General features: G+C 46.3%; 1 protein-coding gene across 7 annotated transcripts in view; it reads right to left on the reverse strand.

Annotated features, from left to right (window-relative positions):
* Positions 1 to 22,757, reverse strand: part of pias1b (protein inhibitor of activated STAT, 1b) — a 37,478-nt gene extending 14,721 nt beyond the window's left edge. For all 7 annotated transcript variants that reach the window (XR_005478771.1, XR_005478772.1, XR_005478770.1 and 4 more), the window contains exons 1-7: positions 22,698 to 22,757; positions 18,247 to 18,712; positions 17,935 to 18,019; positions 15,453 to 15,500; positions 13,082 to 13,172; positions 11,851 to 11,985; positions 2,264 to 2,369 (exon numbers count right to left, since the gene is read on the reverse strand). Coding sequence is in view for 4 of the 7 variants with exons in the window: in XM_039017816.1 (XP_038873744.1) it covers positions 2,264 to 2,369; positions 11,851 to 11,985; positions 13,082 to 13,172; positions 15,453 to 15,500; positions 17,935 to 18,019; positions 18,247 to 18,712; positions 22,698 to 22,721 (955 nt within the window). In the remaining 3 variants the exon portion in view is untranslated. The remainder of the gene's footprint in view (positions 1 to 2,263; positions 2,370 to 11,850; positions 11,986 to 13,081; positions 13,173 to 15,452; positions 15,501 to 17,934; positions 18,020 to 18,246; positions 18,713 to 22,697) is intronic.
* Positions 22,758 to 24,325: the final 1,568 nt, after the last annotated feature.

Genomic DNA, 24,325 nt, shown 5'->3' on the forward strand with positions numbered 1-24,325 from the left:
TGAGGCAGCTCCTATGGTCATGAGGGACTTGGGTTTATGGGACCATGCAGCAACGTCTAATATCAGAGAGCCACCTACTGAGAGCTCTGGAGTGGTCTGGGACCAGCACCGTCTAATATCAGAGAGCCACCTACTGAGAGCTCTGGAGTGGTCTGGGACCAGCACCGTCTAATATCAGAGAGCCACCTACTGAGAGCTCTGGAGTGGTCTGGGACCAGCACCGTCTAATATCAGAGAGCCACCTACTGAGAGCTCTGGAGTGGTCTGGGACCAGCACCGTCTAATATCAGAGAGCCACCTACTGAGAGCTCTGGAGTGGTCTGGGACCAGCACCGTCTAATATCAGAGAGCCACCTACTGAGAGCTCTGGAGTGGTCTGGGACCAGCACCGTCTAATATCAGAGAGCCACCTACTGAGAGCTCTGGAGTGGTCTGGGACCAGCACCGTCTAATATCAGAGAGCCACCTACTGAGAGCTCTGGAGTGGTCTGGGACCAGCACCGTCTAATATCAGAGAGCCACCTACTGAGAGCTCTGGAGTGGTCTGGGACCAGCACCGTCTAATATCAGAGAGCCACCTACTGAGAGCTCTGGAGTGGTCTGGGACCAGCACCGTCTAATATCAGAGAGCCACCTACTGAGAGCTCTGGAGTGGTCTGGGACCAGCACCGTCTAATATCAGAGAGCCACCTACTGAGAGCTCTGGAGTGGTCTGGGACCAGCACCGTCTAATATCAGAGAGCCACCTACTGAGAGCTCTGGAGTGGTCTGGGACCAGCACCGTCTAATATCAGAGAGCCACCTACTGAGAGCTCTGGAGTGGTCTGGGACCAGCACCGTCTAATATCAGAGAGCCACCTACTGAGAGCTCTGGAGTGGTCTGGGACCAGCACCGTCTAATATCAGAGAGCCACCTACTGAGAGCTCTGGAGTGGTCTGGGACCAGCACCGTCTAATATCAGAGAGCCACCTACTGAGAGCTCTGGAGTGGTCTGGGACCAGCACCGTCTAATATCAGAGAGCCACCTACTGAGAGCTCTGGAGTGGTCTGGGACCAGCACCGTCTAATATCAGAGAGCCACCTACTGAGAGCTCTGGAGTGGTCTGGGACCAGCACCGTCTAATATCAGAGAGCCACCTACTGAGAGCTCTGGAGTGGTCTGGGACCAGCACCGTCTAATATCAGAGAGCCACCTACTGAGAGCTCTGGAGTGGTCTGGGACCAGCACCGTCTAATATCAGAGAGCCACCTACTGAGAGCTCTGGAGTGGTCTGGGACCAGCACCGTCTAATATCAGAGAGCCACCTACTGAGAGCTCTGGAGTGGTCTGGGACCAGCACCGTCTAATATCAGAGAGCCACCTACTGAGAGCTCTGGAGTGGTCTGGGACCAGCACCGTCTAATATCAGAGAGCCACCTACTGAGAGCTCTGGAGTGGTCTGGGACCAGCACCGTCTAATATCAGAGAGCCACCTACTGAGAGCTCTGGAGTGGTCTGGGACCAGCACCGTCTAATATCAGAGAGCCACCTACTGAGAGCTCTGGAGTGGTCTGGGACCAGCACCGTCTAATATCAGAGAGCCACCTACTGAGAGCTCTGGAGTGGTCTGGGACCAGCACCGTCTAATATCAGAGAGCCACCTACTGAGAGCTCTGGAGTGGTCTGGGACCAGCACCGTCTAATATCAGAGAGCCACCTACTGAGAGCTCTGGAGTGGTCTGGGACCAGCACCGTCTAATATCAGAGAGCCACCTACTGAGAGCTCTGGAGTGGTCTGGGACCAGCACCGTCTAATATCAGAGAGCCACCTACTGAGAGCTCTGGAGTGGTCTGGGACCAGCACCAGTCTAATATCAGAGAGCCACCTACTGAGAGCTCTGGAGTGGTCTGGGACCAGCACCGTCTAATATCAGAGAGCCACCTACTGAGAGCTCTGGAGTGGTCTGGGACCAGCACCGTCTAATATCAGAGAGCCACCTACTGAGAGCTCTGGAGTGGTCTGGGACCAGCACCGTCTAATATCAGAGAGCCACCTACTGAGAGCTCTGGAGTGGTCTGGGACCAGCACCGTCTAATATCAGAGAGCCACCTACTGAGAGCTCTGGAGTGGTCTGGGACCAGCACCGTCTAATATCAGAGAGCCACCTACTGAGAGCTCTGGAGTGGTCTGGGACCAGCACCGTCTAATATCAGAGAGCCACCTACTGAGAGCTCTGGAGTGGTCTGGGACCAGCACCGTCTAATATCAGAGAGCCACCTACTGAGAGCTCTGGAGTGGTCTGGGTTGCGGATCCCTTTGGCCCGTAGTCTCTGTAGCAGGGTTGTGGATGTCTGCTGTCTGACCAGGTAAACTGCCATGGAGAAACTCTGAGAGAGGAGACAACAGGAAGGAGCTTGTCACAATGAACCACGATGACTCAACACCGTACATGAAAACCATTATTTAACCCTTATACTACTGACCTGGGTCATTTTGGGCATTGGATTGAGAAAAAACTGCTCCCAAATACTCTGACCACCCGCCAATATGGCTGGTATGAATATAGTTCCTCATTTTTCTACATATCAAAAATTGGTAAATGGTATACAAACTCTGCCAATGGTATAAATATTTGATTAAACTAAAATTTAGAACTCAGATCCACTCCACATTAGGACTGACCCCATTTAGAACTCAGATCCACTCCACATTAGGACTGACCCCATATAGAACTCAGATCCACTCCACATTAGGACTGACCCCATATAGAACTCAGATCCACTCCACATTAGGACTGACCCCATTTAGAACTCAGATCCACTCCACATTAGGACTGACCCCATATAGAACTCAGATCCACTCCACATTAGGACTGACCCCATTTAGAACTCAGATCCACTCCACATTAGGACTGACCCCATATAGAACTCAGATCCACTCCACATTAGGACTGACCCCATATAGAACTCAGATCCACTCCACATTAGGACTGACCCCATATAAAACTCAGATCCACTCCACATTAGGACTGACCCCATATAAAACTCAGATCCACTCCACATTAGAACTGATCCCATATAGAACTCAGATCCACTCCACATTAGGACTGACCCCATATAGAACTCAGATCCACTCCACATCAGGACTGACCCCATATAAAACTCAGATCCACTCCACATTAGAACTGACCCCATATAGAACTCAGATCCACTCCACATTAGGACTGACCCCATTTAGAACTCAGATCCACTCCACATTAGAACTGACCCCATTTAGAACTCAGATCCACTCCACATCAGGACTGACCCCATTTAGAACTCAGATCCACTCCACATTAGGACTGACCCCATATAAAACTCAGATCCACTCCACATCAGGACTGACCCCATATAAAACTCAGATCCACTCCACATTAGGACTGACCCCATTTAGAACTCAGATCCACTCCACATTAGGACTGACCCCATTTAGAACTCAGATCCACTCCACATTAGGACTGACCCCATTTAGAACTCAGATCCACTCCACATTAGGACTGACCCCATTTAGAACTCAGATCCACTCCACATTAGGACTGACCCCATATAGAACTCAGATCCACTCCACATCAGGACTGACCCCATTTAGAACTCAGATCCACTCCACATTAGGACTGACCCCATATAAAACTCAGATCCACTCCACATTAGGACTGACCCCATTTAGAACTCAGATCCACTCCACATTAGGACTGACCCCATATAGAACTCAGATCCACTCCACATTAGGACTGACACCATATAGAATTCAGATCCACTCCACATTAGGACTGACCCCATTTAGAACTCAGATCCACTCCACATTAGGACTGACCCCATATAGAACTCAGATCCACTCCACATTAGGACTGACCCCATATAGAACTCAGATCCACTCCACATTAGGACTGACCCCATATAAAACTCAGATCCACTCCACATTAGGACTGACCCCATATAAAACTCAGATCCACTCCACATTAGGACTGACCCCATATAGAACTCAGATCCACTCCACATTAGGACTGACCCCATATAAAACTCAGATCCACTCCACATTAGGACTGACCCCATATAGAACTCAGATCCACTCCACATTAGGACTGACCCCATATAGAACTCAGATCCACTCCACATTAGGACTGACCCCATATAGAACTCAGATCCACTCCACATTAGGACTGACCCCATATAGAACTCAGATCCACTCCACATTAGGACTGACCCCATATAAAACTCAGATCCACTCCACATTAGGACTGACCCCATATAGAACTCAGATCCACTCCACATTAGGACTGACCCCATTTAGAACTCAGATCCACTCCACATTAGGACTGACCCCATATAAAACTCAGATCCACTCCACATCAGGACTGACCCCATATAAAACTCAGATCCACTCCACATTAGGACTGACCCCATATAAAACTCAGATCCACTCCACATTAGGACTGACCCCATATAAAACTCAGATCCACTCCACATTAGGACTGACCCCATATAGAACTCAGATCCACTCCACATTAGGACTGACCCCATATAAAACTCAGATCCACTCCACATTAGAACTGACCCCATTTAGAACTCAGATCCACTCCACATCAGGACTGACCCCATTTAGAACTCAGATCCACTCCACATTAGGACTGACCCCATATAAAACTCAGATCCACTCCACATTAGGACTGACCCCATTTAGTTGACTGGACCATTGTTTGATTGAAAGGTTGTTGGTCGACCAAGATATTTTTAGTTGAGCAGTGGCAAATATATAAAATCATTTTCCCACATTTTGTTACGTTGCAGCCTTATTCAAAAATGTATTAAATTGTTTATTTCCCTCATCAATCTACACACAATACCCCATCACGACATCACAATACCCCATAACGACATCACAATACCCCATCACGACATCACAATACCCCATCACGACATCACAATACCCCATCACGACATCACAATACCCCATCACGACATCACAATACCCCATAATGACATCACAATTCCCCACTGTGAGTAGAAGCATCCTGCCATAGGCCCTCCCACTACCATTGTTTCACTAGCAGCCATGATAATGCTGTGGCGTGAATAAAGAAAACCATAAAGCCATATGTTTGGTCACTGTCTTTCAGGATCAATGGATGAATCAATTTGTCAATAAAATAACAGAAAGTAGTCATACTTGACTTATTCCGCATTTTGTTGTATTATAAACAGATAATATATATATATATATATATATATATATATAAGATCTTACCCATCTACACACAATAGCCCATAAAAACAAAAGGGAAAACATGTTTTTAGAAATGTTTTCAAAAGTATAGAAAATGTAAAATGAAATATAATTTACATTCAGTACCAGTCAACAGTTCGGACACACCTACTCAGGGTTTATCTTCATTTGGACTATTTTCTACATTGTAGACTAATAGTGAAGACATCAAAACTATGAAATAACACATATGGTATCAAGTAGTAAACAAATTAAAATATATTTTATATTTGAGATTCTTCAAAGTAGCCACCTTTGCCTGGATGACCGCTTTGCACACTCTTTGCATTTTCTCAACCAGCTTCACGAGGTAGTCACCTGGAATGCATTTCAATTAACAGGTGTGCCTTTTTAAAAGTCAATTTGTGGAATTTCTTTCCTTCTGAATGCATTTGAGCCAATCAGTTGTGTTGTGACAAGGTAGGGGTGGTATACAGAAGATAGCCCTATTTGGTAAAAGATCAGGTCCATATTATGGCAAGAACAGCTCAAATAAGCAAAGAAAAATGACAGTCCATCATTACTTTAAGACATGAAGGTCAGTCAATACTGAACATTTCAAGAACTTTTTCTTCAAGTGCAGTCGCAAAAACCATCAGGCACTATGATGAAACTGGCTCTCATGAGGACCGTCACAGGAAAGGAAGACCCAGAGTTACCTCTGCTGCAGAGGATAAATTCATTAGAGTTACCAGCCTAGGAAATTGCAGCCCAAATAAATGCTTCACAGAGTTCAAGTAACACACACATCTCAACATCAACTGTTCAGAGGAGACTGCGTGAATCAGGCCTTCATGGTCAAATTGCTGCAAAGAAACAACTACTAAAGGACACCAATAAAAAGAAGAGACTTGCTTGGGCCAAGAAACACGAGCAATGGACATTAGACCAGTGGAATTAGAATTCAAGGCACACTTAACCAGCATGGCTACCACAGCATTCTGCAGCGATACGCCATCCCATCTGATTTGCACTTAGTGGGACTATCATTTGTTTTTCAACAAGACAATGACTCAACACACCTCCAGGCTGTGTAAGTGCTATTTGACCAAGAAGGAGAGTGATGGAGTGCTGCATCAGATGACCTGGCCTCCACAATCACCCAACCTAAACCCAATTAAGATGGTTTGGGATGAGTTGGACCGCAGAGTGAAGGAAAAGCAGCCAACAAGTGCTCAGTATATGTGGGAACTCCTTCAAAAGCATTCCAGGTGAAGCTGGTTGAGAGAATACCAAGTGAGTGCAAAGATGTCATCAAGGCAAAGGGAGGCTACTTTGAAGAATTTCAAATATAAAAAACATTTTGATTTGTTTAACACCTTTTTTTGGTTACTACATGATTCCATGTGTTATTTCATAGTTTTGATGTCTTCACTATTATTCCACAATGTAGAAAATAGTAAAAATAAAGAAAACCGCTTGAATGAGTAGGTGTGTCCAAACTTGACTGATACTGAAAGTATTGACACCCCTTTGCTATAACACTCCAAATTGAGCTCAGGCGCATCCAATTTCCTTTGATCATCCTTGAGTTGTCACTACAACTTGATTGAAGTCCACCTGTGGCAAATTCAATTTTTTGGACGTGATTTAGAAAGAAACACGCCTGTCTATATAAAGTCCCACAGTTGACAGCTCATGTCAGAGCACAAACTACAGTATATACCATGAAGTCCAAGGAACTTGTCCATAGAGCTCCGAGAAAGAATTGTGATAAGGCATATATCTGGGAAAGGGTATAAAACTATTCCTGGAGTGTTGAAAGTTTCCAAGAGCACAGTGGTCTATACATCATCGGGAAATTGAACAAATATGGAACTACCCAGACTGCCTAGAGCTGGCCGTCTGACCAAACTGAAATACCCAGACTCTGCCTAGAGCTGCAAACTGGGCAACGGGGCAAGAAGGGCCTCGGTCAGGGAGGTGACCAAGAACCCAATGACCACTCTGACAGAACTACAGATTTCTTTGGCTGAGATGGGAAAACCTGCCAGAAGGACAACAGTCTCTACAGGATTTTACCAATCTATGCTTTATGGGAGAATGTCCAGATGGAAGCCACTCCTGAGAAAAAGGCACATGACAGCCCACCTGGAGTTTACAAAAAGGCACATGACAGCACACCTGGAGTTTACAAAAAGGCACATGACAGCACACCTGGAGTTTACAAAAAGGCACATGACAGCACACCTGGAGTTTACAAAAAGGCACATGACAGCACACCTGGAGTTTACAAAAAGGCACATGACAGCACACCTGGAGTTTACAAAAAGGCACATGACAGCCCACCTGGAGTTTACAAAAAGGCACATGACAGCCCACCTGGAGTTTACAACAAGGCACATGACAGCCCACCTGGAGTTTACAACAAGGCACATGACAGCCCACCTGGAGTTTACAACAAGGCACATGACAGCCCACCTGGAGTTTACAACAAGGCACATGACAGCACACCTTTGCACACATTGTATATAGATTCTCTTTTTTTTCTTTTTTTTTTTTCTACCATGTTATTGACTTGTTTATTGTTTACTCCATGTGTAACTCTGTGTTGTCTGTTCACACTGCTATGCTTTATCTTGGCCAGGTCGCAGTTGCAAATGAGAACTTGTTCTCAACTAGCCTACCTGGTTAAATAAAGGTAAAATAAATAAAAAATAAAAAAAACCTGGAGTTTACAAAAAGGCACATGACAGCACACCTGGAGTTTACAAAAAGGCACATGACAGCACACCTGGAGTTTACAAAAAGGCACATGACAGCACACCTGGAGTTTACAAAAGGCACATGACAGCACACCTGGAGTTTACAAAAAGGCACATGACAGCACACCTGGAGTTTACAAAAAGGCACATGACAGCACACCTGGAGTTTACAAAAAGGCACATGACAGCACACCTGGAGTTTACAACAAGGCAGGTGAAAGTCTCACAGCACAAGGCAAATGATTCTGTGATCTGATGAGACAGTCAATTGAACTCTTTGGCATGAATGCAAAGAACTACGTCTGGAGAAAACCAGGCATCGCTCGTCTAACACCATCCCTACGGTGAAGCATGGTGGTGGCAGCATCATGCTATGGGGATGCTTTTCACTGGCAGGGACTGGAAGACTGGTAATGACAGAGGGAACAAAGAATGGAGCCAGATACAAGCAAATCCTTAATGAGAACCTGCTTCAGAGTGCAAATGACCTTAGACTGGGGCGAAGATTTACGTTCCAACAGGACAATGACCCGAAGCATAAAGCCAAAGCTATGCTGGACTGGCTTCAGAACAAGAATGGGAAAGTCCTTGAGTGGCCCAGCCAAAGCACAGACTTGAATCCCATTGGAAATCTGTGGAAAGACTAAGATTGCTGTTCACCACCACTGACTTAACAGCGCTTGAAAAAATCTGCAAGGCAGAATGGGAGAAAATTCCCAAATCCAGATGACTCAGAGCTGATACAGACATACCCAAGATGACTCAGAGCTGAAACAGACATACCCAAGATGACTCAAAGCTGGTACAGACATACCCAAGATGACTCAAAGCTGGTACAGACATACCCAACACGACTCAAAGCTGGTACAGACATACCCAAGATGACTCAAAGCTGATAGACATACCCAACACGACTCAAAGCTGGTACAGACATACCCAAGATGACTCAAAGCTGATACAGACATACCCAAGACGACTCAAAGCTGATACAGACATACCCAAGACGACTCAAAGCTGATACAGACATACCCAAGACGACTCAAAGCTGATACAGACATACCCAAGACGACTCAAAGCTGATACAGACATACCCAAGACGACTCAAAGCTGATACAGACATACCCAAGACGACTCAAAGCTGATACAGACATACCCAAGACGACTCAAAGCTGATACAGACATACCCAAGACGACTCAAAGCTGATACAGACATACCCAAGACGACTCAAAGCTGATACAGACATACCCAAGACGACTCAAAGCTGATACAGACATACCCAAGACGACTCAAAGCTGATACAGACATACCCAAGACGACTCAAAGCTGATACAGACATACCCAAGACGACTCAAAGCTGATACAGACATACCCAAGACGACTCAAAGCTGGTACAGACATACCCAAGACGACTCAAAGCTGATACAGACATACCCAAGATGACTCAAAGCTGGTACAGACATACCCAAGACGACTCAAAGCTGATACAGACATACCCAAGACGACTCAAAGCTGATACAGACATACCCAAGACGACTCAAAGCTGATACAGACATACCCAAGATGACTCAAAGCTGATACAGACATACCCAAGATGACTCAAAGCTGATACAGACATACCCAACACGACTCAAAGCTGATACAGACATACCCAAGATGACTCAAAGCTGTAATCCCTGCCAAAGGTGCTTCTACAAAGTACGGACTCAGGGGTGTGAATATTTACGTAAATGAGATATTTTTGCATTTCAATACATTTGCAAAATGTTATAAAACATGTTTGTCATTATAGGGTATTGTGTGTAGATGATCGAGAGAAAAATCTAAAAATGATTTTAATTTAATTCAGGCTGTAACAACAAGGGGTATGAATACTTTCTGAAAGCCCATTTCACATTTTGGTGTACAACCCAAACGGCAGATGGTTTTACTTCATAAACACGATCATTTATACTTACTTAAAAATTCTAAAAACGAAATGATACTACAATCAAATTAAGGTAAATCAGCGTTTTAGTACTAATGTGGATTGAAAAAAGCTACACACAGTTTATGGTTAACGAAATGTATATTTTTTTGTTTGACAGAATATGCAAATGAACAGTTGGTATTCCATGATCGTAAAATATATTGGTAGTATAAGGGTTAAAATAATAAAATGGAACATAAAACATTTATTATCCACGCAATCTGGAAATGTGCCTTCAGCGTCACAGTGGCTAATACGTAAGCTATCATGTTCTCATGCCACAGCTTTCCTTCAACAGTCAATCAGCCAGTCATCTTTCGGGAGGCAAAATGATGGGAACTTTCCAAAAATGTCCAGGTTTTCAAAAACTCCTTGTTGGATTCTGGATGTCCTGCTGATTTTATTCACTTCTGATTACGTGAATCTACCAACCAGATTTTTAAATAGATATTTTTTTACCTGTAAATTCTGGGAAAGTTACCGGAATATTCCAACTCTAATCACCCTGCATATATATTACATCACCCTGCATCCATTACCCTGTCTATCTATTACATCACCCTGCATCCATTACCCTGTCTATCTATTACATCACCCTGCATCCATTACCCTGTCTATCTATTACATCACCCTGCATTCATTACCCTGTCTATCTATTACATCACCCTGCATCCATTACCCTGTCTATCTATTACATCACCATGCATCCATTACCCTGCATATCCATTACATCACCCTGCATCCATTACCCTGTCTATCTATTACATCACCATGCATCCATTACCCTGCATATCCATTACACCCTCCATTCATTACCCTGTCTATCTATTACATCACCCTGCATTTCCATTACCCTGTCTATCTATTACATCACCCTGCATTCATTATCATGTCTATCTATTACATCACCCTGCATTCATTACCCTGTCTATCTATTACATCACCCTGCATTCATTACCCTACCTATTACATCACCCTGCATTCATTACCCTACCTATTACATCACCCTGCATTTCCATTACCCTGTCTATCTATTACATCGCCCTGCATATCCATTACCCTGTCTATCTATTATATCACCTTGCATCCATTACCCTGTCTATCTATTACATCACCCTGCATCCATTATCCTGTCTATCTATTACATCGCCCTGCATATCCATTACCCTGCATATCAATTACACCCTCCATTCATTACCCTGTCTATCTATTACATCACCCTGCATCCATTACACCCTCCATTCATTACCCTGTCTATCTATTACATCACACTCCATTCATTACCCTGCATATCCATTACACCCTCCTTTCATTACCCTGTCTATCTATTACATCACCCTGCATTTCCATTACCCTGTCTATCTATTACATCACCCTGCATTCATTATCCTGTCTATCTATTACATCGCCCTGCATCCATTACCCTGTCTATCTATTACATCACCCTGCATCCATTAGCCTGTCTATCTATTACATCACCCTGCATCCATTAGCCTGCATATCAATTACACCCTCCATTCATTACCCTGTCTATCTATTACATCACCCTGCATCCATTACCCTGCATATCAATTACACCCTCCATTCATTACCCTGTATATCTATTACATCACCCTGCATCCATTACCCTGCATATCAATTACACCCTCCATTCATTACCCTGTATATCTATTACATCACCCTGCATCCATTACCCTGCATATCCATTACACCCTCCATTCATTACCCTGTCTATCTATTACATCACCCTGCATCCATTACCCTGCATATCCATTACATCCTCCATTCATTACCCTATATATCTATTACATCACCCTGCATCCATTACCCTGCATATCCATTACACCCTCCATTCATTACCCTGCATATCCATGACACCACGATAGATTCCTTACCCTGCCTATCTCTGAGGTCCATGACACCACGATAGTGTTGGGTACTGTGGTGGACAGTCTGACCAGTGACGTGATGTTGATGGGGCGACTCGGCCGTTTGGGTTCCACTCCATTTTTGGTTGGAGGAAGGTAGCCCTGAGGGGGAAGAGACAACAGGGTCAACGTCAGTTGGTTGGAGGAAGGTAGCCCTGAGGAGGAAGAGACAACAGGGTCAACGTCAGTTGGTTGGAGGAAGGTAGCCCTGAGGAGGAAGAGACAACAGGGTCAACGTCAGTTTGTTGGAGGAAGGTAGCCCTGAGGAGGAGGAAGAGACAACAGGGTCAACGTCAGTTGGTTGGAGGAAGGTAGCCCTGAGGAGGAAGAGACAACAGGGTCAACGTCAGTTTGTTGGAGGAAGGTAGCCCTGAGGAGGAAGAGACAACAGGGTCAACGTCAGTTGGTTGGAGGAAGGTAGCCCTGAGGGGGAAGAGACAACAGGGTCAACGTCAGTTGGTTGGAGGAAGGTAGCCCTGAGGAGGAAGAGACAACAGGGTCAACGTCAGTTGGTTGGAGGAAGGTAGCCCTGAGGAGGAAGAGACAACAGGGTCAACGTCAGTTTGTTGGAGGAAGGTAGCCCTGAGGAGGAGGAAGAGACAACAGGGTCAACGTCAGTTGGTTGGAGGAAGGTAGCCCTGAGGAGGAAGAGACAACAGGGTCAACGTCAGTTGGTTGGACTTGACGAAACCCAAGGTTGTTGGTTCAATTCCCCGAAGGGATCAAAAACATAGGAAAACAATGTTCGTACTGTAAAGCCCTTTGGATAACAGCGTCTGCCGTTCTAACAGTGATGTATATATATATACAGAGCATTCAGAAAGTATTCAGACCCCTTGACTTCTCACACATTTTGTTACGTTACAGCCTTATTCTAAAATGGACGAGGGGGAAAAAATAAGGCTGTAACGTAATAAAATGTGGAAAAAGTGAAGGGGTCTGAATACTTTCCAAATGCACTGCATATTATATGAGTAGATTTTCCTTGACTATTTGTTAATGCAGTGTTTCCTGGTTCCTGGGGACCTAAAGGGGCGCACATTGTTGGTTTAGCACCAGCACACCTGATTCAACTAAAGGCTTGATGAGGAGCTGATTAGAGAGATCAAACCCAACAACTAAAGGTCCCCAGGAACCAGGATAGGAAACACCGGCTTAATGAGTGGTACTTAACGGAAGGCTGTCAAGACAGACTCACCGGGAGGTTGCAGGGCTTGCTGTTGACTTTAACACACAGGTTGGACGGGAAATGATCCTCCTGGGTACAACTCGTCTCTGATAAACAAAACCTGGGAGAGAACATACAGAGATCAATAACTAATACCACAGAACTATATGACACATCCCATAACCAATTCAAATGACAGACCCAGCAATACACAGTAGTCAGTCAGTTAGTAGTCAGTCAGTCAGTAGTCAGTTAGTAGTCAGTCAGTCAGTAGTCAGTCAGTCAGTAGTCAGTTAGTAGTCAGTCAGTCAGTTAGTAGTCAGTGGTCAGTCAGTCAGTAGTCAGTTAGTAGCCAGTTAGTAGTCAGTCAGTAGTCAGTCAGTCAGTAGTCAGTCAGTCAGTCAGTCAGTAGTCAGTCAGTAGTCGGTCAGTAGCCAGTCAGTAGTCAGTCAGTAGCCAGTCTGTAGCCGGTCAGTAGCCGGTCAGTAGCCGGTCAGTAGCCGGTCAGTAGCCGGTCAGTAGCCAGTCAGTAGTCAGTCAGTAGTCAGTCATACTGACTACATTGATGAACACTCCATCTCATGAAGCCGGTTATTAGCGCAGGCATTTCTCAATTTTACTTAGTGAACGAGTCCGACTGTGAACACGAGTCCCACTGTGAACACGAGTCCCACTGTGAACACGAGTCCTACTGTGAACACGAGTCCCACTGTGAACACGAGTCCCACTGTGAACACGAGTCCTACTGTGAACACGAGTCCTACTGTGAACACGAGTCCTACTGTGAACACGTACTGTGAACACGAGTCCTACTGTGAACACGAGTCCCACTGTGAACACGAGTCCTACTGTGAACACGAGTCCCACTGTGAACACGAGTCCCACTGTGAACACGAGTCCTACTGTGAACACGAGTCCTACTGTGAACACGAGTCCTACTGTGAACACGTACTGTGAACACGAGTCCCACTGTGAACACGAGTCCTACTGTGAACACGAGTCCCACTGTGAACACGAGTCCCACTGTGAACACGAGTCCCACTGTGAACACGAGTCCTACTGTGAACACGAGTCCTACTGTGAACACGAGTCCTACTGTGAACACGTACTGTGAACACGAGTCCTACTGTGAACACGTACTGTGAACACGAGTCCTACTGTGAACACGAGTCCTACTGTGAACACGAGTCCTACTGTGAACACGTACTGTGAACACGAGTCCTACTGTGAACACGTACTGTGAACACGAGTCCTACTGTGAACACGAGTCCTACTGTGAACACGTACTGTGAACACGAGTCCCACTGTGAACACGAGTCCCACTGTGAACACGAGTCCCACTGTGAACACGAGTCCCACTGTGAACACGAGTCCCACTGTGAACACGAGTCCTACTGTGAACACGAGTCCTACTGTGAACACGAGTTCTACTGTGAACACGTACTGTGAACACGAGTCCTACTGTGAACACGAGTCCTACTGTGAACACGTACTGTGAACACGAGTCCTACTGTGAACACGAGTCCCACTGTGAACACGAGTCCTACTGTGAACACGAGTCCCACTGTGAACACGAGTCCCACTGTGAACACGAGTCCTACTGTGAACACGAGTCCTACTGTGAACACGAGTCCTACTGTGAACACGTACTGTGAACACGAGTCCCACTGTGAACACGAGTCCTACTGTGAACACGAGTCCCACTGTGAACACGAGTCCCACTGTGAACACGAGTCCCACTGTGAACACGAGTCCTACTGTGAACACGAGTCCTACTGTGAACACGAGTCCTACTGTGAACACGTACTGTGAACACGAGTCCTACTGTGAACACGTACTGTGAACACGAGTCCTACTGTGAACACGAGTCCTACTGTGAACACGAGTCCTACTGTGAACACGTACTGTGAACACGAGTCCTACTGTGAACACGTACTGTGAACACGAGTCCTACTGTGAACACGTACTGTGAACACGAGTCCCACTGTGAACACGAGTCCCACTGTGAACACGAGTCCCACTGTGAACACGAGTCCCACTGTGAACACGAGTCCTACTGTGAACACGAGTCCTACTGTGAACACGAGTCCTACTGTGAACACGTACTGTGAACACGAGTCCTACTGTGAACACGAGTCCTACTGTGAACACGTACTGTGAACACGAGTCCTACTGTGAACACGAGTCCTACTGTGAACACGTACTGTGAACACGAGTCCTACTGTGAACACGAGTCCTACTGTGAACACGAGTCCTACTGTGAACACGAGTCCTACTGTGAACACGAGTCCTACTGTGAACACGAGTCCTACTGTGAACACGAGTCCTACTGTGAACACGAGTCCTACTGTGAACACGAGTCCTACTGTGAATACAGGCTGGAACACTAAAGGAGCCTTACCTTAACTGAACCTGGACCGCAAAGTCACACTTGGTCCCAGAGATGTCCCTGTAGACAGACAGAGACAGACAGACACACAGACACAGACACAGAGACAGACACAGACACAGACACAGACACAGACACAGAGACAGAGACAGACAGACAGACAGACAGACAGACAGACAGACAGACAGACAGACAGACAGACAGACAGACAGGAGGTTTAGGTGAGAAGTCAAGCAATGAGCAGTGAGAAAAATAAACATCCCTTCCAAATAGAACATGCATTATCCAATCGATTTGCAGTTTATAAACAGTATTTCTTCCATGTGTATGTTATTTTTCAGAAGGAGAATTACGCCTAGTGCGAGTACGAATTGAAAGCAGTCACATTCTATTCCGAGGGAGATACTGTAAAGACAGACACAGTGGTGCTGTGTGTTTTATTGCTTTAGATAGGGGCATCATGTACAGCGGTCTGTCCTTAGTTCTCCTCTCCCCCTCCCCACTCCCCTCCACTCTCCTATTCTCTCTCCTCTCCCCACTCCCCTCTCCCCCTCCCCTCCCCACCACTCTCCTATTCTCTCTCCTCTCCCCACTCCCCTCTCCCCCTCCCCTCCCCACCACTCTCCTATTCTCTCTCCTCTCCCCCTCCCCACTCCCCTCTCCCCCTCCCCTCCCCTCTCCTATTCTCTCTCCTTCCGCCCCCCCCCCCCCCCCTCCACTCAACTCTCTTTTTCTTTCCTCCCGGTCCCCTATCCTCCCCCTCTCCTCCCTCCTATTCTCTCCTCACCTTAATCCCCCTCCACTCTCCTTCCTGTCCCCCATCCTCTAACCCCCCCTCCCCCATCATCTAACCCCCTCCATCCTCTAACCCCCCCTCCCCCATCATCTAACCCCCTCCATCCTCTAACCCCCCCCCCCCCTCCTCTAACCCCCCTCCCCCATCCTCTAACCCCCTCCCCCCTGCCCCATCCTCTAACCCCCTCCCCCCTGCCCCATCCTCTAACCCCCCTCACCCATCCTCTAACCCCCCCTCCCCCATCATCTAACCCCCTCCATCCTCTAACCCCCTCCATCCTCTAACCCCCCTCACCCATCCTCTAACCCCCCTCCCCCATCCTCTAACCCCCCTCCCCATCCTCTAACCCCCCTCCCCCATCCTCTAACCCCCCTCCCCCATCCTCTAACCCCCTCCCCCATCCTCTAACCCCCTCCATCCTCTAATGGCAGGTAGCCTAGTGGTTAGAGAGGGGGGGGGGGCAGGTAGCCTAGTGGTTAGAGAGTGGGGGGCAGGTAGCCTAGTGGTTAGAGAGTGGGGGGCAGGTAGCCTAGTGGTTAGAGAGTGGGGGGCAGGTAGCCTAGTGGTTAGAGAGTCGGGGGGCAGGTAGCCTAGTGGTTAGAGAGTGGGGGGGCAGGTAGCCTAGTGGTTAGAGAGGGGGGGGGGGGGGGGGGGGCAGGTAGCCTAGTGGTTAGAGAGTGGGGGGCAGGTAGCCTAGTGGTTAGAGAGTGGGGGGCAGGTAGCCTAGTGGTTAGAGAGTGGGGGGCAGGTAGCCTAGTGGTTAGAGAGTCGGGGGGCAGGTAGCCTAGTGGTTAGAGAGTGGGGGGGCAGGTAGCCTAGTGGTTAGGGTGTGGGGGGGCAGGTAGCCTAGTGGTTAGAGAGTGGGGGGCAGGTAGCCTAGTGGTTAGAGAGTGGGGGGCAGGTAGCCTAGTGGTTAGAGAGTGGGGGGCAGGTAGCCTAGTGGTTAGAGAGTGGGGGGGCAGGTAGCCTAGTGGTTAGAGAGTGGGGGGCAGGTAGCCTAGTGGTTAGAGAGTGGGGGGCAGGTAGCCTAGTGGTTAGAGAGTGGGGGGCAGGTAGCCTAGTGGTTAGAGAGTGGGGGGCAGGTAGCCTAGTGGTTAGAGAGTGGGGGGCAGGTAGCCTAGTGGTTAGAGAGTGGGGGGCAGGTAGCCTAGTGGTTAGAGCATTGGACTAGTAACCGAAATGTTGCATGATTGAATCCCAGAGCTGACAAGGTAAAAATCTGTCGTTCTGCCCCTGAACAAGGCAGTTAACCCACTGTTCCTAGGCCGTCATTGAAAATAAGAATTTGTTCTTAACTGACATGCCTAGTTAAATAAATAAAATCACCCCTCCCCCGTCCTCCAACCCCCCCCATCCTCTAACCACCCCCTTCCCCCAACCACCCCCATCCTCTAACCACCCCCTCCCCCAACCACCCCCCTCCCCCATCCTCTAACCACCCCCCTCCCCCAACCATACCCTCCCCCATCCTCTAACCACCCCCATCCCCCAACCACCCCCCTCCCCCATCCTCTAACCACCCCCATCCCCCAACCACCCCCCTCCCCCATCCTCTAACCACCCCCATCCCCCAACCACCCCCCTCCCCCATCCTCTAACCACCCCCCTCCCCCATCCTCTAACCACCCCCCTCCTCCATCCTCTAACCACCCCCCTCTAACCATCCCCTCCCCCATATTCTCCCCCCCCCAGTCTTACATGGAGCTGCTGATCTGCTGGACCTGCTGAGGTGTCAATGCAAAGGCATAACACGTCTCCTGAAACCGCTGACTGTTGTCTGAGGCTGGGGACAAAAGAACACAGAGAGAGGATGAAGACTCAGCCAACTCACCAAGATACACCAAGACCGACAATGACATAGAAGCACATTTAGTACATCCACTTAACTGCAGGTGCAGAGTACAAACGGTAAAGTGATTAAAGAAAGATACCTGCACACTGTTGAATTGTATCACATGAGAAGCCAACCCAGTGATGGCCTAACAGACAGACACGCACCAGAATACTCACCCAGGCTGGTGGGTTTGATGAGCTCATCCAGCATGTCGTAAAAGGGCAGTCTCTGCAACTTGACGTCAGGGTGTAAGGGGTGCAGGGAGGAGGGCAGTCTCTGCAGCTTGACGTCAGGGTGTACGGGGTGAAGGGAGGAGGGCAGGTGGGGCAGGCCCAGCTCGTGTTTGGGCCCAAGCAGAGAGAGGGGCGAGGGAGACCCGTGGCTGTCAAACCCAAGCGAGGTGAGGCCTCCAGACAGGGTGGAGTGGACACTGGGCAGGGCTAGGTCCACCGGAGACACCATCTTTGTGGGGAAACGGCGTCTGTAGAGCTCTTTCACCTTCATCTGGACAGCGGGGCTGCAGCCGGCCTTAAGGAGGTGCAAGGCTTTGGTCAACAGTTCGTGTTTGCGGCCGTGCTTGTTGCGTCCTGCGTAGCCTAGTAACACTTGCAGCTCTGAAACACGAAGGCTCATCACCATTTGCTTTGGGAGAAGGAAAAGATCATAACTATTATTACAGGATTAGCAACAGAACATGCTGGCATTAGACTCTGGCTTTGTCTCACTGCAAAGCTACATTTTGGGGAACACAACTTGTGTGAGTAAAGGGACAATCAACAGGTATTTTACAACTTGTGAAATAGTCAATTATGTTGTGGTGGCCAAGTATGTTTGTATTTCACCAACGACAGCTAGGCTGGCAGGCTACTCGCTCTGGACACCATAGGAGTCTACAGTCTTGTCTCAAGCAGCACTCCTACACTAAGATGCTTTATGGATAGATTAATTTGGAGGTGATCTGAGGACATGCTCCTCTACACAAATTACAACCAGAACCTAGCCTTCACTAGACAAAATAGCATTCATTCCACCTCAAAAAGCAACCAGAAAGAGGTTTGACACCCACCATCTCAGATTGTTCTGAGATCCTTTATGTAGTTAGAAACAGATTACCATTCCCGAGACATTATTACATTATTTTGTTGAATTATAATTTAATCTCTGAGAAATTACGCTAATTGACTGCACTCAAATTAAGCCATTTTAATTCATAGGATAATCTTCATTAAATATAGTCATTAACATCCCATTTATTTTCATCATGAGCAAAAGCTATTGGTTTTCTACCCAAAGTCACAAAGACAATGTTGTGATCCACGTAAGAGACAATCAACATTGATAAAAGGGTGTGACAGTAGCAGGAACAGAGGCATGTAGTTGGCAAAACACGGTACTTTCACAGTCATTTATGGTAGAGAATGAAAACCATCCCCAGACTCACAGGGAATACATTACAGAGGATGAAGGAGCAATACTCTAAGCAGCAGTTCCATACTACTATTTATTTAACTAGGATAGTCAATTAAGAACACATTCTTATTTTCAATGACGGCCTAGGAACAGTGGGTTAACTGCCTTGTTCAGGGGCAGAACGACAGATTTTTACCTCCGTCGGTTCGGGTTTTCGATCAGGCAACCTTTCAGTTACTGGCCCGACGCTCTAACCACTAGGCTACCTGCCTGTCAGACATAGACAACTGATACTGTCTAATGGTTGTTGGGTGTGCGGGGGTCTGTGGGTGGCTATTGATCATTTTATTCGATTCCTCATGTCTTACTCATTGTTAGGAAGAAGTATGGCCCAAATCAGATATTTATTGAAGATGATATGAATCCTATCAATTAAAATGGCCAATTTGGGTGCAATCAATGAGCTTAATTTCTCAGAGATAAAATTATACTTCAACGAAATAATGTTTCAGGAATGCTAATATTATGTTTCTAACTTCAGAAACACTTTGAGATGATGGGGGACATGGAAGGGAAGTGCTGTGGTAGCCTACAATGTGAATACATGGAAGGGAAGTGCTGTGGTAGCCTACAAAGTGAATACATGGAAGGGAAGTGCTGTGGTAGCCTACAAAGTGAATACATGGAAAGGGAAGTGCTGTGGTAGCCTACAATGTGAATACATGGAAAGGGAAGTGCTGTGGTAGCCTACAATGTGAATACATGGAAGGGAAGTGCTGTGGTAGCCTACAATGTGAATACATGGAAAGGGAAGTGCTGTGGTAGCCTACAATGTGAATACATGGAAGGGAAGTGCTGTGGTAGCCTACAATGTGAATACATGGAAAGGGAAGTGCTGTGGTAGCCTACAATGTGAATACATGGAAAGGGAAGTGCTGTGGTAGCCTACAATGTGAATACATGGAAAGGGAAGTGCTGTGGTAGCCTACAATGTGAATACATGGAAAGGGAAGTGCTGTGGTAGCCTACAATGTGAATACATGGGAAGAGAAGTGCTGTGGTAGCCTACAATGTGAATACATGGAAAGGGAAGTGCTGTGGTAGCCTACAATGTGAATACATGGGAAGGGAAGTGCTGTGGTAGCCTACAATGTGAATACATGGAAAGGGAAGTGCTGTGGTAGCCTACAATGTGAATACATGGAAAGGGAAGTGCTGTGGTAGCCTACAATGTGAATACATGGAAAGGGAAGTGCTGTGGTAGCCTACAATGTGAATACATGGAAGGGAAGTGCTGTGGTAGCCTACAATGTGAATACATGGAAAGGGAAGTGCTGTGGTAGCCTACAATGTGAATACATGGAAAGGGAAGTGCTGTGGTAGCCTACAATGTGAATACATGGAAAGGGAAGTGCTGTGGTAGCCTACAATGTGAATACATGGAAAGGGAAGTGCTGTGGTAGCCTACAATGTGAATACATGGAAAGGGAAGTGCTGTGGTAGCCTACAATGTGAATACATGGAAAGGGAAGTGCTGTGGTAGCCTACAAAGTGAATACATGGGCATATTAGCAGCTTTAGCCCACAGTGGAGGTCTACCTAAATGGTCTACTTAGTAGGCTACTCATGCTGGACAGTGGACACCCATTCAGCATTAACAGAGTCACCAACATTTTGGGGAAAAGCTTCTTTTGACCAAAACATTTGTATTTTTAAAAGTTAATTAAATTGTGTATTGTGTATCCATCTTTTGAAAGGAGATTAGATCTGACTTAGTGGTAAAGGGGAAGGGAAATAATCTCTTCATTTTTGTAGAAAATTCTGTGATAAAGCTTCAAAAAGAGATCAGATTCTCCACACAGCCCCTGACGAACTACAGATGGGTGAAATTGCAGGGAAGCGTCGAGGATAGGTAGCCAACTCCCAAAACTAACATCACCTAATAACTTATACATCATCAACAACAGAGGAGACATGCAATCCGTTTTCTTCCTCAGCCTTCACACATCCTAGAACGGCACCTTACATTAAATATCAAGGCTTATCTCCTTGGCTCACAACTACTCGTGTTTCAGTTTCATTATAGCTTTACATTAAAATAGGTTGGTGTTAACTGGCATCCGTGTTAAATAAAGGCTTTTTTTTTTTAAGTATCACTCACAAACACCAAATCATTAAAGGTGTGTTTACAGACGCTTCTGTGTTATTTGGTTTCACTGTACAGGCAAAAGCATGGAGGGTGCTTCTGATCACACATTGACTAGCCTACTAATAGTTCTGTCTTTGTCACTCCGTAATTCATATTTCACACAATTAAAGTGGCAGGTAGACAAGAGGACTCGAGACAGAGGCTAAGAGAGTTTCTATTAGTGTGTAACGTTAGACTTTAGACGTTGAAAATACCGGATAACTTGCCTTCTTCAACCTAGACTTTAGCTACAAAAAAAATCTGCGTCGATTTCGAATGGGCACATTCTCCATAACAGTTTGCTGGCTAAAATAGCTCGCTAGCTAGCTGTGGCTAACCGTGGTAGCTACTCCAGTTAGCTAGCTATGGCTAACCGTGGTAGCTACTCCAGTTAGCTAGCTACGGTAACTTTTTACCACCACCCACCTGTAGTGACCATCTTTGACGTCACTATCGTCATTCTAAATCAGCTGATTATCCAACTGCTTAATCGTGGGGGGAAAAAAGTCGACACGTTCAACTGGAAGTTATCAGCTAACTACACATCTTTGAGGCCGTCTGGTCCAGGACGATTCGCCCGGCCTGGACCAATGCTACGGAGCTAGCTTATTAGCTAACATTACATTGGGGCCGAGCAATGGCTCTTTGGTTTGGTTGGAAAATGCTGACTGGCGGGAAAATAATATGCAGTTCCGGCTAGTATAACAAGGTTCTGGCAATGTATTACACATTTATATGAAATATTAACTGGTAAGCTAACCACACAACAACTAGTTAGCTAGCTAGCTTACTACTGTAATTCGCTAGCATCAAGCTGCGAGGCAGGCAAGACTCAATCGTAGCTAGCTAACAATAACAATGCTACCTACGACTTCCACTGAGTTTTCTACAAAAATGAAAAACATACCCTATAACTAATAAAGTAAATATTCAAATAAAGAAGATTCCAACTACATGTAACCCATGGGTATGACTTAAAAACAAAATACAGCCTTTTTTTGTCAAATGTAATTTTGGCCTACGCTTTACCTTCAGTTCCGCACTCTCCGCCATCTTGTAACTCTGGGCGCAGGCGTGAAAGCGAGGAGACTAGGAGGCAGACTAGTCCACGGAGTGAATCTCAATAGTTGTTTTGATACCTTGACTCTACAATTTGAATTGCTACACAATTGACCTGTAGATGGCAATCTCGCACTACATAAATCCATTGACTTTATATTTAAATACATCCCTTACAACCATTATACAGTATTTGCTACTTAATTTCAAATGATGAAGTAACGCATTAGGTTACAGGTGTGTAAAAAGTTACATTTGAGGATAAAATCAGCAGTCCGTCACCACTATGACATTCTATATCCCCACTATTAACAGTCCGTCACCACTATGACATTCTATATCCCCACTATTAACAGTCCGTCACCACTATGACATTCTATATCCCCACTATTAACAGTCCGTCACCACTATGACAAGCTATATCCCCACTATTAACAGTCCGTCACCACTATGACATTCTATATCCCCACTATTAACAGTCCGTCACCACTATGACAAGCTATATCCCCACTATTAACAGTCTGTACCACTATGACAAGCTATATCCCCACTATTAACAGTCCGTCACCACTATGACAAGCTATATCCCCACTATTAACAGTCCGTCACCACTATGACAAGCTATATCCCCACTATTAACAGTCTGTACCACTATGACAAGCTATATCCCCACTATTAACAGTCCGTCACCACTATGACAAGCTATAGCCCCACTATGAACAGTCCGTCACCACTATGACATTCTATATCCCCACTATTAACAGTCCGTCACCACTATGACAAGCTATATCCCCACTATTAACAGTCCGTCACCACTATGACATTCTATATCCCCACTATTAACAGTCCGTCACCACTATGACATTCTATATCCCCACTATTAACAGTCCGTCACCACTATGACAAGCTATATCCCCACTATTAACAGTCCGTCACCACTATGACAAGCTATATCCCCACTATTAACAGTCTGTACCACTATGACAAGCTATATCCCCACTATTAACAGTCCGTCACCACTATGACAAGCTATAGCCTCACTATGAACAGTCTGTCACCACTATGACAAGCTATAGACCCACTATTACCAGTCTGTCTCCACTATGACAAGCTATAGCCCCACTATAAGTAGTTTGTCTCCACTATGACAAGCTATAGCTCCACTATTATCAGTCTGTCTCCACTCTGACAAGCTATAGCCCCACTATGAACAGTCGGTACCACTATGACATTCTATATCCCCACTATTAACAGTCCGTCACCACTATGACAAGCTATAGCCCCACTATTACCAGTCTGTCTCCACTATGACAAGCTATAGCCCCACTATGAACAGTCCGTCACCACTATGACAAGCTATATCCCCACTATTAACAGTCCGTCACCACTATGACAAGCTATAGCCCTACTATTACCAGTCCGTCACCACTATGACAAGCTATAGCCCCACTATTAACAGTCCGTCACCACTATGACAAGCTATATCCCCACTATTAACAGTCCGTCACCACTATGACAAGCTATATCCCCACTATGAACAGTCTGTCACCACTATGACAAGCTATAGCCCCACTATTACCAGTCTGTCTCCACTATGA

Source organism: Salvelinus namaycush, chromosome 21 (assembly GCF_016432855.1).
Source record: "Salvelinus namaycush isolate Seneca chromosome 21, SaNama_1.0, whole genome shotgun sequence".
Lineage (NCBI taxonomy): Eukaryota > Metazoa > Chordata > Actinopteri > Salmoniformes > Salmonidae > Salvelinus > Salvelinus namaycush.